Source organism: Benincasa hispida, chromosome 10 (genome assembly GCF_027475165.1).
Source record: "Benincasa hispida cultivar pf3 chromosome 10, pf3_genome.v1.1, whole genome shotgun sequence".
Classification (NCBI taxonomy): Eukaryota; Viridiplantae; Streptophyta; class Magnoliopsida; order Cucurbitales; family Cucurbitaceae; genus Benincasa; species Benincasa hispida.
Window position 1 is genome coordinate 45495656 of NC_143487.1, and position 17494 is coordinate 45513149.

Sequence of the window (17494 nt, forward strand, 5' to 3'; positions counted from 1 at the left end):
ATCCCCGACTCCGTCCCATCCCGAGGACATCTCTAACTCTACCATTCATTACAACTATGAAACACAAATAGATAACAACAAATATAATCTATTAGAATTCAGATTACGTATCATCTATGGTCAACGTGACCCAGATCCAACCAAATTTCCATACCAACTTTTTCTTCATCACCTTTTTTTAACAAAAAATTATCACAAATTAGTGGACTGCATCTGAATAAATGTAGCAAAGTTAGCACCAAGTATTTTTCTTTAATCCATATTTTAATTATTATCAGTATTATTAGTATTAATTTTTCTTTCTAGTATGGGGGGTCCCATCCCAGGGCGTTCGATTAATAATGAATATTTTTAATTATAATTATGATATGAGATGGTCTAAGTTCTAGAAGATGGAGAAGCGTGGAATGGATACTGCCTCCCCCCCATAACCCCCCACGTGTTTCCCTCCTTCTATGTATATATATATCTCTCTCTCTCGATTCTTCGGCTCACAAAATTCCCAATTCCCAGCCGCCGCTGATCGGAGATCAGATAAGATCAGAGATTCACCACCACCGCAAATCAACTGTGAGAGAGAGAGAGAGGCTTCAGGCCAAGTGTGAAAGCAGCAGGCAGCCTAATCGCTAGCAAATGACCGTAGCTGGGCTCGAGTTACCTCCAGGCTTCAGATTTCACCCCACTGATGAAGAGCTAGTCCTTCATTACCTTTGCAGAAAGTGCGCTTCTCAGCCCATCGCCGTCCCCATTATCAAGGAGATTGATCTTTACAAATACGACCCCTGGCACCTCCCTGGTATCTATTTTACTTTCTCTTCTCTTTTCTCTCCATTATTGTTTTCATTTCTCATTTCCCCTTCTTTTTCCTTTTTCCAGAATTGGCCGTCTGTGGTGAAAAGGAGTGGTATTTCTTCTCCCCCAGGGACCGTAAGTACCCCAACGGCTCCCGCCCCAACCGGGCCGCAGGAACCGGCTACTGGAAGGCCACCGGCGCCGATAAGCCCATCGGCCGCCCCAAAACTCTTGGTATCAAGAAGGCACTTGTCTTCTACGCCGGAAAGGCCCCAAGGGGCGTCAAGACCAATTGGATTATGCATGAGTATCGCCTTGCCAACGTCGACAGATCCGCTGCCAACAAAACCAACAACTTGAGAGTAAGTAACAACAACTACCTATCTTCAATTCATTCGGATCCATTTATCAATCAATTTCAATTGGATTATGCTGATTGGGTTACGTTGCTTAATCATTTTGCAGTTGGACGACTGGGTGCTATGTCGCATCTACAACAAAAAGGGATGCATAGAGAAACATTACCAATCCACCGACGACAAGGCAGCCGAATTCCCTGATTTCGAGGATGAGAAACCCGATATCACCACCACCAATAACAACATGGTACAACTCCCAATCCACAACCACTTGCAAATGGAAACATCCGACTCCGTTCCCAGAATGCACACCGACTCCTCCAGTGGCTCGGATCCAGTGACGTCGCCGGAGCTCACCTGGGATAAGGAGGTCCAAAGTCAACCCAAATGGGGAGGAGGAGGAGGAGAAAGAACAGCGGCGGCTGATTTCGACTTCTTTGAGTTCAATTACATGGATTCTTTCTCCATGCCAGAGGATCCATTTGGAAGCCAGGTTCAATTCCAGATGGACCATCTTTCGCCATTGCAGGACATGTTTTCGTATCTACAGAGGCAGATTTAGCCACCATCACCGCCGCCGCATGGATTTAGGGGATGCATTCAACCCCGTTACCAGGCTTCCTCACTCTACCCATATATAAACATAATATTCATATTTTTACGCAACGGTTAGCAAATTCTTTGATAAGCCGAAACCAATATGCTCAGAAAGTATTTGTTTGTGAGGGTTTCTCCTCTTCCTTTGTTGTAATGAAGAATGTAGTTGATTAGAAGAGAATTGAGCTCTGCTCCTTCCAAAGTTGATGATCTTCAATTCATCCTCCTCAACCCAAAACCAAGAGGAGCGATGGTAGTGTGTAGTTAGCAACACAACATTACAATTGCCAACCCATGTCTACACCACGACCCACCCACTGTCATTTAAGCATTGTATATTCCCAAGGCTGCCTGCGATCAACCAAACCAAATAACGCTGCCCCAGTCATGGATGTGAATCTAACTCATCTCATCTTTGTAATTTCAAAAGCAGAGTTAATTAAAAAAAAATTGTCAGTTCTAATTCTATTTCTTCATTTGGTACATCAAACTGTATTTCATCATGTTACAATACAACAGTTGTTCGGTTGCTTGCTTTATGCATATGTTAGTTACATGTTCAATGGCGTTGTTACAAGTTTCTTCTACTCTATTGCCATATGCAAGGACTTCCTCTCAAACTAAACTACTTTCTGATTTACATGCTACCAACTCGAGACTTGGGAACCCGATCACAGTTAGCAGTAGCCCATCCAATTGCTTGCTTCTCGTTGTTGTATACTACCATTTTATCTTGCATTGATATATCTGTCAACAAAAGCATACAGAAGATGGAGCTCTTTTTTTTTTTTTTTTTTTTTCCTCTAATAAAAGAATAATTTTGCATGGTTTCGAAGGCATTGATATTTGCAATTGCGAGAAAATAATAATATGCAACGCATGCAATCAAATAACGTACCACCAATTATATTCGAGTTTTCAAGCCCGACGTCGGTGCCGTTCAGAATTCCTAAGCAAGCATTTCCCATGGACTGCCATTCCGAAATTAACTTATAAGTGAAATCATTCAAGTTCAAAATCCAAAGAAAAAAATGTTCAGTGAATAGCAGATGGAATTGAAGGCATGGAGCTTTTACCGATATTATCAGATAACCTTCCATTGGTATTTCAAACACTGCTTTGCTTCTTCCACCGCTGGAAAAGCTCAAGGCCAATGGCTTGAAATATTTTCTCACATCACGTAAACTTTTGAATGGCTTCCGCCCTCTCCAGCAGAGCGGAAGCGTATCGTCATCCATGGCTTCTCTTAGTGGTTTTCCAGCTAGTTCTCTATTCAACTACAAGAACAGTGCCAACATGAATTGAAGAATGTGTTAACCATCAGTTTTCAAGAGCCGGGAACATCAAATTTCCCCAGACACAGTCAATAGTTCTTTTTACAGATGATTTACCAAAGATGTTAGAACTTGATAAGCTTGAGCATTGAAGTATGTGTAAGAGCTCCCACTGTCAAAAACTACAAACAGGTTTCTGAGTCCAGTACTTCTTCCATTGAAGATTAGTTCTCCAAACCCAGGGGAGTAGTGCTTCCTGATACAATCACATGAGGCAGGTTTTATAAAAACAGAAGCTAACATGAATCATGATAAGATATATACATGATCAAGGCAGGTTGCTTACGGGTAATCCCGTGACATGGGCGTCCAAACTATGCGATAGGGATCGTAAATGCCATCCCCAAAGAAAAGATATCCTCCTCCTTTGCTGCTGAAACAGTGACCAACGACATTACGGACAATGCCTTGATTATGCAGTTGTGAGACCATGCTTACTGCTCCCCTTCCAAGGCCAAGTACTCCATCCATAGGGTGATAAGATGACGATCCAGGATCTTGATCATAACCACATCTGAGTGATCAAATGGAACTAAACTCAGTACTACAGATACAAATAGCTATACCGACTTTACATGCATGCTATTTAACCACACAAGCTGACAACTACGGTTCGTAAGGACTAGGAGTTCATGAATTTTTCGTACAAGATGATCTTTATTGATGACAATGAAAAATACAAATCCGAATCATAATGTCCGTAACAAAATCAAGTGCCTGTTGCCATCTTAATTCAAGTGTCTTCTTGAAGTAACCCGTCAGCATGAATGCACACGTTTGTTATTCAACATAACTCTACCTTTCCATTCATCTATTCATTACCTTGCAATATCCGGAAAGTGCAAAACATAAGAGATATTACAGCATGATATGATGTTTCTTTCTCAAAACTTTCATGTGCAATTGTAACTGGAAGTAGAAAGACTGATTTAAAGAGCCGACAGTACACTGAATTAAGATGAATTAATGAAGATAGCCGAGCAGTTTACCCGAGGGCCAGACGGGGTCTAATTGGATCTCCATTGGTTAAATTGAGAGGAAATACATCCCTGACAAGGACTCCAAGAGACGAACCGCCATCTGCATACTCAACCTCGTAGTCACATTGATCTGGGTTCTCACATCTGTGGTCCATCGATGAGTGCAAGGACATACACAAAGGGTCCTTACACGGCACAAGATCATTGCTTGGTTGATAGAGCGGATGAAGTGTCTGGAAAGGAAACAAGGTCATCATCAGTTTGAAGCAATCAACCTTAACTCTCAACTCCAAAAGAAATGTAATGATTTTTAAAGGTAGTGAAAGACAGCGAAAAAAGCACTAAGCACATCAAGAAGAAATATAGGGGGAACTTGGAACAAAATAAACCATTCAAAAATGAAATTTTGGATTACTTATGATCAAAATTAACTTAACTGAAGCCAAAGCTGTGTTTTAGTAGCTGTGTTTTAGTAACTATCTTCTATCATTTGAGTCATCATATTTACAAGAATCCTCCAAATTGGCATAAGATAAGAATTTACCTCAGTGCATTGTTGACATGGAGCGTCACATTGAAGCCAAGTGAGATCACTACCGGTGTCTGGATCTAGGAAGTAAGGCTTTGGAGGCTGGCCTACATAAAGAGTAACGTTATAGAACCTGAAAAGAGACAAGGATTATATGACCTCAAAACATATTGATGAAAATCAGTACTTGGGATCTGACGGTAAAGAAGTTACCCTCAAACAAGAACAAAGAAATATATTTTTTATTTTCTAACTGTTTGTAACTAATTAAAAACATTCATAAAATAGGTTTGAAGATTTTAAAAGTACTTAAATTGGGGATGTGTTCTTTTGCTACAAGGTTACAAACCTATCTGAAAAGCACTCATAAATACACTCCTCCAAAGCTATTGCACAGGAATAACATAAGACGGGAGAAAAGCAAACATGAGCTGAGAACAGAGTCTCGTAATCATCTTTTCCCCAATTTAACACGAGAGAAAAGATACAATAAGGTTAAGAATGGGAAAGGCCTAATGAGATTATTACAATACATCAATATGAAAAGTATATTAGGAGTGATCACTCATCACATTCACATTGAACTTCCTCTTCATCACTTCGTACTCTATATAACAGTAGAGTAAAATCTTAAAGGGAAAACAAAAGCTGAACCATCGTCGTATCTTTGAGCATAGGTATGGCTTACCCATTTGGATAGACGTTCCCTTGAAGAGGCATCACAATGGAGGATGAAGCAAACGAAGAAGATGCTATCGGAACCGACAGAATTGGCCTCCTTCTCTCCCATGGCTTATCCTTAAAGAACGAAGAAGCTGAACACGGAGCCAAACAACTCATGGAGGCCACCATCAGAACCAGTATCATCAATACCCGTTTCTCCATGATTTGACAACTGAGGCTTATAAAATCAGTTTTGTTGTCTTTCAACCCTTGCTCCGTCTTCTGGGTATTTTGGGAATGGGACCAATAAAATACAAAATCCAAGTGTACGGGCAAAATGGCTGTGATTAATTTGTTATTCAAGGTGGAGATTTGGAGTTTAAGAGGCCTTAGTTTTGTTTGGGGACCTGGGATTCACATCACCCAATCACCTTTCTTTTCCAAGGGTCTACTACAGAACCTTTTACCACAATTTTGGTTTTCTCATAAGTTATTCCCTTTCCCTCCAATGTTCTGGTGTATTTGTTATTCTTTTCCTCCACAGAGGTGGAGACTTCAGAAGAGGTATTCTTATTCTTTTCCTCACGCCTTGGATGACGCCTTGGATGAAAGATGGCAATTTGCTGAAGAGATCTTTTAGATTCCTTTGCGCCATACAGACACTAATCATTCATTACAAGTAAAGGTAATTGAAAGAACCATCAGCCAAAAAAAGTTAAAAAGGAATGGGCTGTCTCTTGAGCTTTTCAAAAATGCATATTTTGCATAACTTTAATATCAAATGCCTTCTAGAAAATGGAAACAAATAATGATAAAAGATTAGTAAAAGGGTGCGGAGAATGTATTACTGTGTGTAAGTGCAGTTCCAACTCGTAACCAAGCCATACCAAAGTCAATAATACACATTGAGAGATATTTAACTACCAAATTGATTGATGTAAAGATTACAAATAGCAAAGATTAAAATGTTATGCAATTAAAGAAAATTTGAAGCAGCTATAAACTTTGAAGCCTATTGTGACAAAGCACATTTGGTCTGCGATGAAGGTGATCACTAGAGATACTTCCTTGCGAGTGCACGGACTTTTGTATCGAAATGCGAAGAAGTGATGCGTGATCCGGGCAAGTAGAGGGGATTGAGTATAGTCTGCAAATTCACAAAGCCAATTTCAGTATGTGCATTATCAAGCTGATAATTGTCACCAAATGGAAACCTATGGCAGAAAAAAAAATATGTGGAAGACAACAAGGTTCATGCCACAGCCATTCGTTGAAAACATGGGGGAACACAAAAGACCAAAGCCCACCAACTAACAAATGGTTACCCAGCGTTTCTGTCTTGAATTAATTAACTTAGGATTCTGCCGATAGATGAGAATCAAGTAAGTTTGGTTCAAAGCTGAAAAATCACATCCAAGGAAATACTTTGCTATGAAAAGGTATATACAGCGGAAATTGGCAGGAATCAAGAGCTTAGGCCCTTTGTCGTTGCCTATCAATGAGATGGACAATATCATGAAAATGTACAATTAGTCCTCAAAATTATATATTACTGCTGTAAAAATCTTTGCAAAAACAATGTTGCATCTTCCATGTAGTTTCAAAAATTTGAGAGTAGATTGAAGGTGATCAAACCAAAGTACCAAATCTTTTATTTACCTACGGTCATGGTAAACATGAAAATTGAAATTTAAGGTCTTGAAATCCTAGCTTGATGGAACTTACATAACTTGATAGGAATACTAACTGAGATGGTGTAGTAAAAGCCAAAAGAGTACAATAATCAACGAAGGAGAGTAGTCATGGAAGTTTTCATATGGGGAAAATCAATCTAGAATCATCAGGACGGTTTAGTTTCAATTGCAGAATAGCCAACTAAAGGCATAGGCATAGCCTTCATTGATTGGGAAATTTTGCCAATAGAACGTAAGTAGTGCTGGGGATGGGAGGCCCTCAGGAACCTACTATTATGATAGCAGTTACAAATAAGCAGAACAACAATTACACTCTCCACTTGACAGCACTTTTCTTCTATTCAAACAGAAACTCTTATTGGCTAATGAAGAAAGAAGTCTACAATAGAGAAATAAAATAATCATTAAAATCAGGAGAAGATGACAGACAAGTTAACATGAAATATTTATCACTTATTCTAGGTCATTTTGTCTATCTGGTGCAATCAAGTCAAAGCATAACGCTTAAGGACAGTTCAGAGGGAATTAAATCTTGGTATGTCCCAAACATAGTTTTCTACAAATAGTTCATTCAGCAACTAAATTACAATGATTAAATCTTATTAAAAAATAAAAACCCACTAGATAACTGTTAAAAATATTTTGTAACTCTACCACATTATTTCAAGTCATTCTATCAATTTTATTTCCAAAAACCAAATAATTTTCCTAGAAGAAATAGGTCACAATCCAGTGCTACAGAAACAATAATAACACGTAGGAGGGATCTAGAGGAGCCTTAAAATCTGAGCATACTGACATGACAAAATAACAAGGGATCTCAAAAAGATAAACCATCCCCACCACCCCAGCTCATGCTTCATACAAACTCACGATAACAACCTGATCTCATAACAAAACAACCAGTTACGCATTTTGATGAATATTTACAATCAAGACTTAAGGGATGCAGTTTTTTATTATTATTATTATTATTTTGTTCAGCAATTGGGGGTGAGAGATCAAACCATCGATCTTTGAGATGGTAACTAATGTCTTTTATGATTTTATCTATGATATTGGTGTGAGACAATTTATTTAATTAACTGTACCATTTCAAAGGTCAAAGTGTTAGTGGGTAAAAATATACATCTCCATTGAGTAAACCTTTTTTTTTTTTCCTTTTTTAAGATGATGCAAGCACCTCCATTGAGAAAAAATTTTAAAAATACAAGGGCATACAACTTTTCTCACAAAAAGGAGGATGAGGAAGAACTCTCCAATCATAACACTAATGTCCCTTAGACAGGCAACCACAACCAAATTTCTAGAAGAACAAATTCTAGACAGAATGCGCAATCTCACATCTCCAAAGGATGTGATCCACGTCTTACTCCGCCTTCCGACATAATACAAAAAAGGGTTCCCTAATGACGGCATCCTCTTCCTCCTCGAGAGCCTATCCAAGGTGTTCACACATCCATGTAGAAGCTGCCAAGTAAAGAATCTCTCCTTCTAAGGAATCTTAATCCTCTAAAGGGTTGAAAAAACATACCCATGGGAAGGAGAAGGATCCAACAGACAATGGAAAAAAGGAATTACAGGAGAATTCCTCCAGAGGATCGAGATTCCAGACACAGATCCTTTCTCCCATGCCTAAAGTTAAACTCCCCCAACAACGACAACAAAGACATGACATTTGTCACCTCCCTATCAGTCAAAGAGTGATTAAACCCGAAGGAAAATGGAAACTGAGCTCCCCGACCAAATAAAAACATTCAACACAAAATGATTTTTAAAGAAGGATAAATGATAAAGATGGGGAAATGGAAGCAAAGAGGTCAATCCCCAACCACAAATCATCTCAGAAAGACTTTTCCCACCACTCCCCTACCACACAAGGGACAAAATGGGAGAAAGAGGGGAGCTCGTTAGAAATAACCTTTCATGAGTTCTAGTTGGTGCCTTTAACCCCACCCGACAACCACTCAAAGGGACAAGGACCATACTTGCTAGCAATATCCTTGTGCCAAAGGGCACTAGAATCAAGAGCAAAATGTCAAAGCCATTTAGCTAATAGGGTTTTGTTATGAGTCCTTAAGTTACCGATTTTTAGTTGTCCCGATTTTCACCGATCTCCCATCTAACCCGGTGCAATCCACTACCTTCTTCCACGTCTTCCAAAAGGAAGTTACACATAAGTTTTTCAACGTCCTTGCCAATTGCCAACCTTACTAGGGTTCAAACAAAGGAAAAAAGTAAATGGGAATGCCATAAAACTGACCGAATCAAAGTATGTCTCCCAGCTTTGGAAAAGTAACCTAATCAACTAAGATGCTTCGATCGACCTAAATAATATAACATAGTAAATCAAGCACCACACTCCCCAACCCCACATGTTGTTAAACTGGAAAGAAAAGGAAAACAAGCACCACACCGCACCTTCAAAATTTGGCAATAACAGAAATAATACAAAAGAAACATTTCCAACTTACCTTTATGTAAAGCTCATGAACCTCTTGAAAAAAGCTTTTGATTCCATCATCATTGCGAGAGTCGTGAAGTAACATCAATCGCGTATGTAGTGAATAGTCAAAGGAAAATCAGAATATTGGTAAAAAAAAGGGAACAAAAGGAACTATGAACCGAAATTAATCTCTCAAATGTATATAGAATGCCAGAATCATAGTAAAACACGTGTCCCGTACAATGACAAGATTTTATTGCAGATTCTAGGTCCGTTTGGATTGACTTGAGAAAAAAGTGTTTTTCAAAAAACTCATTTTTATTTAAACACTTTTGATAAAACCCGATTGAAATACACCTCAAAAGCTATTTTAAGTGGTTGTCATACACTCCAATTTCTTCCAAAATGACTTATTTTTTTAAATTAAACACTTAAAAATATATTCCTAACATACCCTCTATCAGTCAATATACTTTAGAAATGTAATCAGGGGGTGGGGTGGTATAGATGCAAAAGATTCAAAGATAAAGACTTTTATTAATTTAGAGTTGAGTTTTACGAGTGAGTGAATTAATGAAATTTGACTCATTTTCCAGCACAGTGTGCTTGACAAACCCCTCGACATTAAAGGATATGACCGGCGGTTACATATACAGACACGACCAAATCATTGAACCTATCGACTGCTTTCAAGAACCTGCATAAAACCCAACAAGAAAAGGGATCTAAGGCGAAATTCAAAGGAAAAACCAAAAAAAAAAAAAAAAAAAAAAGAAGAGAAAGGAGGTGCCTCGATGATCTAATTAAAGAACTAAAAGGAATACGAACTCACATAGCACTAGTAGTCCATGCCAGGTCTTGAACGATGTCAAGGGACGCATGTAATATAAACTGATGCAGCTGAGCGGAATCCTCTCTCTTTCATGTCAAGCCAAAAAGATGAGCGACTAATGACAGTCAAAACTAAAGTAATTAAAGAATCAAAACGAGATCACCTTTTATTGGCGATCTTGTGAAGGAAATATTCGGCCTAAACATGAAAAAAAAAAAAAAGGAAATTAAAGAAGAAGAAATTACTTTAACAGCAGATCCGACTTCAGCTTCATAAATAGGGATATTGTTCCTACTGACAATGATGAAACAAGCTGTGGTCGCCATTCTGAGCAGCAATTGGGGAGGTTTCCGGTGGAGTGAGATGACAGAGAGTTAAGGGGAGCGGGCGGGAGGGATGGGCTGGGATGCGTGAGGAACCCGAGATGGGCTGGGCTTGGCTATCCTTCTAACATTTGGGTGTGTGTTCGGCTATGGGTTCGGAATTAGGGGGCATTGCCCAATTGGGTGTTTAAAAGAAATCGTACTACCCAATTGAAAAAGGAGAAATTGTAGAGAATGGCCAAACTGGAAACCTAATATTGAAAAATAGCCAAATTGGAAACCTCATATTGAAAAATAGCCAAAAGAAAAAATTATTGAAAAATAGTGCATCTAAACACCAATCTTCCTAAATCCCTCATGTATCCAAATCCTAAAATTTTTTATGAAGTCTTTCCTATTATGAAAAATCTTTCCAAATTTTCCTGTTATATAAAGATTTGAATTGCTATCCTTTCAAAAATATATATATTTATTTATTTTTTATTTTATTTTATTTTATTTTTGAAATTATATCTAAATTTATTAGTCTTTTATCTTTTATATTCTTAAATCGTAATTATCTATTTTTTTTTTTAATCTTTTAGATTTTCTTTCCAAATTTTAAGTCTAAATCTACATTTTTATTTTAGCACCATTTCATTGCAAAACTATAAGAGGAACTAAAAGTATCCATTTTTTCCCAAAAATTTCTCCCAAATTATTTCTCAAATGACTCGAAGATTTTGATAGTATTTTGGAATTTAATAATTCATCATCTCGATTGAAATTCTAGGGAGAATTCTATATTCCACAAAATTAAAGTTTGAAATCAGTCTTAATTATAACTTTCGATTATATTCATGCAAGTAAGTGATCCATTTCATCTTGGAAAATCTTCTTTTGCATATTCGTTCTAAAATGCAACTTTGAACCTTTGGTATAAGGTATTTGCATAGCTCAATCTAATCAAGAGTTTAAATTTTAGATTTTAGTACTTGGTAAATACTTTAGTGGCTCAGAGAGACGAATACTTTAGTTGTATTTAGTATGTGTATGACTGTAAATGAATATTTTAGTTATTACGAGGTATTTATATGGTTTAGTATTACGAAGAAACAAGTTATTTCGATTTCAATGATCTTAGTTGTTATAAGGTATTTTGTGTTACTAAGATTTAATTAGTAGGTTTTGTCTATTGGGTTGTATGTCCTAAAACTCATAGTTCGTAAAATTAAATATATTCTATTTGCAATAAAGAAGTTATTGAGATTTATTCAATAAAACTGTTATTGAATATGTAAATTACACTTGTAAAAACTAAATCCAATAAACTAATAACCATGCTATTACATGAGTACTTGGACTTTATGTGGAAACATAAGAGTAGATCAAGTTCGATTAGATAGTCAAAACGGTCTATAGTGTATGAATAAGGCTGAGTACCTTATTTTGGGAACACTATTGGAAGCGGCCCACTTTTTTATTTAGTATAAATGATGTGATCTTGAATCTTTCATGTGTAGACATGTGAGTGGGGGTGTCCTATGCAAAGAGTTTGTATAAGACCAGACCGAGAAATAAATCACTCTTACTTTGTAACGTTGTTTACTATTTAAGACTGACTATTTCAAAGCGATATATGAAGTAACTTGACCTTAATCCTGAGCTAACTACAAACTCCTGTTTATTCGAGATTATCCTTAGATTTACATAGGTAAGGATTGACTCAACAACGCCGACTCAATAAGTCTCCCATTTCAGGGGTAAGACTGGGTAGATCACTAGAAGAAATTTGGGCTTTAATGTCGGTTTAAAACCGACATTAAAGATAGTATTATTAAAGCCCTTTAATGTTGGTTGCCTTTAATGTCGGTTTTAATAACATAGCCTTCAATGTCAGTTGCAACTGACATTAAAGACCTTCAGTGAAATTTCCAACCGACATTAAAGCCTGTGTTTTTTTTTTAATTCTTAACCGACATTGAAACCCGAATCTGTCCGTTTTTTTTTTTTTTTAATTTCGTTGTCGAATCCATTTTTTTGGTCAAAAAGTATAATATGACATATCATCATCGAATGTTGTGGCCATGACATATTATTCATGTATGGATTGTAAATCTATCACATTTAATCCACAAATTCTGCTATAAAATTATAATTTAAAAGGCTGTACAATAATTCAGGCCTTGAAAACACAAATTACAAGTAATACAAATAGTATGATTTTACAAACACTATGAGTTTATTGTCCCTCTCCACTTGGTAAGTATGGATCCCTTCATAATTCTTCTTGAACAGACCCCTCCAGCTTCAGCAGTATCTAGTTATAGGCATCTTTGTCTGACCACTGTTGTTCAAAGGATTACAAACAAAAAAGGTTTAAGACAAAGGATTGAAAGTGAAAATATGTTCAGACAAAAAAAAGCATAAAGAGGTCGCGATACCAAATCTTTACTTCTTTGTTGCACCTGCAAAACAAGAAAACTCAATAGTTGAATAAATGAGAGAATCTTCTTTTTCAAAATCTTTACTCCTTTTTCAAGAATCTTCTTTTTCAAAATTTTCGACAGCATAACGATGCTACCACAACAAAACCAAAAATTTACCTTGAACCTGTTCAAAGAAACACACTCCCAAAAATATTTCACAACCACTTATTCTCAACAGAACTATCAGAATTTCCAAAAAATGAATATTCAAGAACATATACATCAATAAGCAAATTTAGCTCACAATGTACTTCAAATCTCAAAAGTTGTAACAAAAACTACCATAGTGCATGAATAACCCACAAATTACCATAATGCAATCCACAAAATCAAGCACCTTGAATCAAATCTAAACTACAAATAAATAGTACCCATGAGTCATAAACGGGTGATACATTCTAATCCAATATGGTCCAAAGAGAAATAAGCACACTATAAATTCTCAAAGAGGAATTTCCATATCATTAGAGTCACTTGAAAACACTTAGAAATTGTGCTTAAAACTGCAAGCATTCAAAAATGCACTTACCAGGAACAATTTTTACGTGAATTCCTTGCTGTTGCAAGAAATCCATCTCCTCCCCACCCCTTCCAAACACCTAAAAAATACACAAACAACACCATTAAAAGTATATGGTAGGGGAAGAGATTGAGAGAATACAAATGAACATAATTGGAACAACCGGCTAGAGTGCAGCTTTAGTAGAACATAATTGAATTGAGCACATGGCAAACAGTAAAGCACTATACTTTGGAATCGAATCATGACATTGATATCAATAATTTGATCCTAAAACTTTATATATCATATCTTCACACATTAGAAGAAACATTTCCACTTTGGATTCTGTTACGTAAAACTCCAAAAATACACATGTAGCTTTTGATGCTTTTCATAAATGAACTACTTAAAGAATTTAATTAATATGGTCTAAACTAAGACTTCATTTTTTCTGTCTAGTCTTTGATTGCACCAAGGAACAGGCGAAAATACATGAGGAAGAAAAACGAGTCCTTCAAAATCCCAGAAATGTTTAAACGTTAAGACTCTATTTGATAACCACGTTAGTCTTCTTACTATTTTATTACAATACTTTTTTAATATGAGGACCCATAGACTTTACACTGTGTATGGTTGGTTTTTTAGGTCCAGATAACGAGAAGCAATGAGACAATTCCTCCTAATGATACATCTTATGACATCAGTTGATTAAAAAACATCAGCACAGATGCAATGGCTATTCACGTATAAGATGTCTGACATTCAACATTTTATTAAAATTGATGAACCTATTAGCCATAAAATTGAATTTTGTCTAATGAGGTAGTATTTTAATAAAACAACAGCCGAAATGGGAGATTAAACCTTCAGCTTCAAAGGAGGGAGTGTGTACCAAATACAGCTTAACATTTCACTTATGAGTTTGGCATGTCAAATAGAATATTAAACTTCCAATCTTGTATCCAATAGGTTTGCGAATGTAAATAAATATTGTATAGGTCAATGACAAGCAGATCATAATTGAATGCATGAGAACTTATTAGACATAAAATCAAATGTTTAGGAATTAATTACTTTTAGTCTTTTAAAGTTTAGATACTTATTAAATACAAGAATCAAGAATGAAAGTTAGAGACCTAGTAGACACTTTTTAGAGATTAAGGCACTATTTGACACAAACTTGGAGATATTTGTAATTTAACCCTTAAACTTCCAAAGTAATCAGCTTATGTTTCAGAAGTCCACCTGTAGTCAGCTTTTGTCATATCTTATGCAAACTGAAACACGGGCCAATAAAGGAGTGAAAGATAATAAACTTCTCCCTAAAGGAAACAAAGAACAAAAATTTAGAACATCTAAGCTAAATGTAAAATAAACTGGATCAAATAGCCAAAGAGAAACTCTAGTTCTTTTTTCACTTTAAACTCATTTGAAACATGAAAATATACAACAACCACTTGGGGAAGGGGAGGGGGGGTTTAAGATGGTGGAAATAACAAACTACAGGTTAAACACAAAACATGTAGCTGCTCAGTCAAAACAGACTCCCCCACATGATTCGGTACATAAGATGATTTCATGTTTCTCTAGCCCATAACTTTATCTTCCTAATAAACAGCAACTGCAAGAACTTTAGAGATATCATGAAGTAAAAATGTGCTTCAGTGCACTGATACAAGCAAAAATGCCACATTTATGCCATTCATGGAATGATTGTAAAGACATAATCAAACTTGCAGATATTGATAATACTCTCAAATTTTAATACAGAACAACATACCAGTAAGCTCTCCAACACCTAAAATGTTAACTTATTCTGAATTTGATGAGTCTGATCTCGTATTTTGTCGTACACTTCTCCTGGTTTGTGCACTAGATTTTGAAGCATTTATGGATGATTCATCTTGATGGAAGATGACTTGACATTTTGCCAATCCATCTTCCAATTCCTCTGTGTTGAATTCGTCAGTTCCACCAAGCTCATCAAATCCTACCTGATGGATTCACATGAGAGAAAGGCAATGTTAATAAAAACAACCATAATTCAGTAATCAATAGTGTATTATCATAAAGGACATACCACATAGTCATCTACTTTTGCATTCTTGATCAGAGCAAGGGTTGAAAGAACAACGATCTTCAACTTCTCAGCCAGAAATGGACTTTTCTCAGCATTAATTTTTACAAAACATGTCTCAATATGTTGCTTTGCCAAAATGCTCAAGTGCTTGTCCATAACCTGTAATTTGTGTGAAAATACATTGTTCACCATTAAAATTCCCCAACTTCTCTGTCAAATATTTATTTCCGCAATAGTAGAAAGCCAGCAGAAAAAAAAAACCTCAAGCTTCACTCCTACACGTCCGCACAACATACAAATAAAAACCATTAATCAGTGCCCTTCAAACTTCAAACATAAAAATTTAAGCAACAAAAAAACAGATAATAATATGAGTTAAACATTTGGAAAGCTACTACTCAGATTGAAATATGGAGTGGGAACAAAGAAAACTTCACCTTTGAACGGATCTAACCTAGAGATCGAAGATTGAAATAAATCTGAGCTGAAAGAACAAGGATCTGAGCCACAATGATCGACTGGGCTACGACGAAAGGGATCTGAGCTATAACGACTGACTTGTACCTTTGATGGCTCGACTTCAACTGAATGAACGACTGGGCTTTTACCTTCAACAACGGAATGAACGGTTGGGCTTCGACGGAATGGATAGTGGATCTCCTAGAAGAAGACGGCTAGATCTACTATGGTTATATGTGAAGAACGACAAATCTTCCATGGCAAATCTTCCACGACTAGATCTAAGATCATTTTCGTCTTGATGAGATGATCTTCCACGGCAAATCATTAACGTAACCTCAAATCTTCCACGGCAAGATTTGAGAGTGCAGCGTGCGGCGGCAGTCGATGAGATGGTGTCGAGCAGGAACAACGAGAGGTGCAGTGGCTGGTAATGGGAGGGAAGAGTTGGCTGATGGGGAAAATAGGATTTAGAAAAAGAAATGAAAAAAAATTGGGGGGAGGGGGGGGGTTGAATCGAGAAATGAAAAAATGGGGGGGAATAGCTTTTTTTTTTTTAAGAAAAAAGAAAAGTAGATCTTTAATGTCGGTTTAAAGATCCACTTTTTTTAAAAAAACAAAACTGACATTATACATATGGTTTCACTTTTTCCAACCAACGTTAAAGCCCAAAATTCTTGTAGTGGATAACTGAGGACATAGTGTGCAAGATGGAATTCGCTCCTACCTATTTTTAGGGATAGTAGAGAGATTGTTCCCTTAAGTACTAACTTCGGGTCTTGAACAAGGGGCCCCACCCTCTCATTAGCTCAAGAGGGACTCAATTTGGTGATTGGATCATAAATCAATTGTTCATTAGAGGATCGATGAGACTTAAGGTGCAAGATGTAATCTCGGGGGTAAAACAGCTTTTGACTAGTCGTTATTACGAACAACCTGTGAAAGGTTGACTTACTGATTATAGTTATATCAAGTGGACAGAAATATAACAGCAGTAAGGGGAGCTAACGAATGTTGGTTAATTAGGTTAAAGAGTTTAGTCGATTAATCTTAGATCGTTGGAGCTCATGATCTGTCGGTCCATTAGGTCCCTCACTTGCTCACAAACGGATTAAACCTTAGAATAGTGTGATGAGAAAATTTGAAATGTTCAAATTTGAATTAAGAGAATCATTAATTATATGTGATATATTAAACGTTTAATTATCGAATTAAATGAAATTTGAGAGTTGAAGAATTAAATATGATTTAAATATTAATTACATTAATAGAAATTCATGTTTGAGGAATTGGTGTTTCTAGAATTTAATATTTGATATTAAATTATTTTAATTAATTAAATTAATTTTAGATAAAACTAATTTAAAGAAATGAATTTTGTTTTTAAAATTCATTTTGATTTCAATTTCGTAAAAGTTCAAAATAGGTAAATAGAA

The 17494-nt window shown here is 36.4% G+C and overlaps 3 protein-coding genes and 1 pseudogene across 5 annotated transcripts; 1 reads left to right on the forward strand and 3 right to left on the reverse strand.

Annotated features, from left to right (window-relative positions):
- Positions 1 to 291: 291 nt before the first annotated feature.
- On the forward strand, positions 292 to 2211 carry LOC120087744 (NAC domain-containing protein 2-like). The gene is made up of 3 exons (XM_039044633.2): positions 292 to 796; positions 877 to 1154; positions 1258 to 2211. The coding sequence occupies exons 1-3, from the start codon at positions 634 to 636 to the stop codon at positions 1711 to 1713; spliced, it is 897 nt and encodes a 298-aa protein (XP_038900561.1). The 5' UTR covers positions 292 to 633; the 3' UTR covers positions 1714 to 2211.
- LOC120087743 (Eukaryotic aspartyl protease family protein) lies at positions 2184 to 6046 on the reverse strand. 3 transcript variants are annotated; one of them, XM_039044632.2, is made up of 8 exons: positions 5280 to 6046; positions 4607 to 4693; positions 4072 to 4295; positions 3369 to 3596; positions 3140 to 3278; positions 2825 to 3025; positions 2647 to 2719; positions 2184 to 2495 (listed from the first exon to the last, which is right to left on the reverse strand). In XM_039044632.2, the coding sequence occupies exons 1-8, from the start codon at positions 5379 to 5381 to the stop codon at positions 2386 to 2388; spliced, it is 1164 nt and encodes a 387-aa protein (XP_038900560.1). In that variant the 5' UTR covers positions 5382 to 6046; the 3' UTR covers positions 2184 to 2385. The 3 variants fall into 3 exon arrangements, with proteins under 3 accessions (XP_038900560.1, XP_038900559.1, XP_038900558.1); XM_039044631.2 differs by having other exon boundaries at positions 4607 to 4724; positions 5280 to 5902; XM_039044630.2 differs by having other exon boundaries at positions 2647 to 3025; positions 4607 to 4724; positions 5280 to 5610.
- A 27-nt stretch (positions 6047 to 6073) lies between these two features.
- LOC120087745 (SNARE-like superfamily protein) lies at positions 6074 to 10808 on the reverse strand. The gene is made up of 5 exons (XM_090305686.1): positions 10472 to 10808; positions 10227 to 10312; positions 10027 to 10091; positions 9423 to 9505; positions 6074 to 6401 (listed from the first exon to the last, which is right to left on the reverse strand). Exons 1-5 carry the CDS (start codon positions 10550 to 10552, stop codon positions 6309 to 6311), a joined length of 408 nt encoding a protein of 135 aa, XP_090161812.1. The 5' UTR covers positions 10553 to 10808; the 3' UTR covers positions 6074 to 6308.
- Positions 10809 to 13514: 2706 nt separating this feature from the next.
- Positions 13515 to 15755, reverse strand: LOC120089105 (thioredoxin domain-containing protein 9 homolog pseudogene; annotated as a pseudogene).
- Between the last annotated feature and the right edge of the window lie 1739 nt (positions 15756 to 17494).

Bases quoted from the DNA above. Each gene is read 5' to 3' on its own strand.
- LOC120087743 (XM_039044630.2), bottom strand. From the start codon at position 5,476: ATGGAGAAACGGGTATTGATGATACTGGTTCTGATGGTGGCCTCCATG. The intron at 3,597-4,071 runs GTAAACTGCTCG...TTGATCACTCAG, and splicing joins AGACCCCGTCTGGCCCTCGG to ATGTGGTTATGATCAAGATC. The intron at 3,026-3,139 runs GTAAATCATCTG...CTGTTCTTGTAG, and splicing joins ATCAAGTTCTAACATCTTTG to TTGAATAGAGAACTAGCTGG.
- LOC120087744 (XM_039044633.2), top strand. From the start codon at position 634: ATGACCGTAGCTGGGCTCGAGTTACCTCCAGGCTTCAGATTTCACCCC. The intron at 797-876 runs GTATCTATTTTA...TCCTTTTTCCAG, and splicing joins CGACCCCTGGCACCTCCCTG to AATTGGCCGTCTGTGGTGAA. The intron at 1,155-1,257 runs GTAAGTAACAAC...ATCATTTTGCAG, and splicing joins ACAAAACCAACAACTTGAGA to TTGGACGACTGGGTGCTATG.
- LOC120087745 (XM_090305686.1), bottom strand. From the start codon at position 10,552: ATGGCGACCACAGCTTGTTTCATCATTGTCAGTAGGAACAATATCCCT. The intron at 10,313-10,471 runs GTAATTTCTTCT...TTGACATGAAAG, and splicing joins AAGTCGGATCTGCTGTTAAA to AGAGAGGATTCCGCTCAGCT. The intron at 9,506-10,026 runs TCCTTTAATGTC...ATTCACTACATA, and splicing joins ATATGTAACCGCCGGTCATA to CGCGATTGATGTTACTTCAC.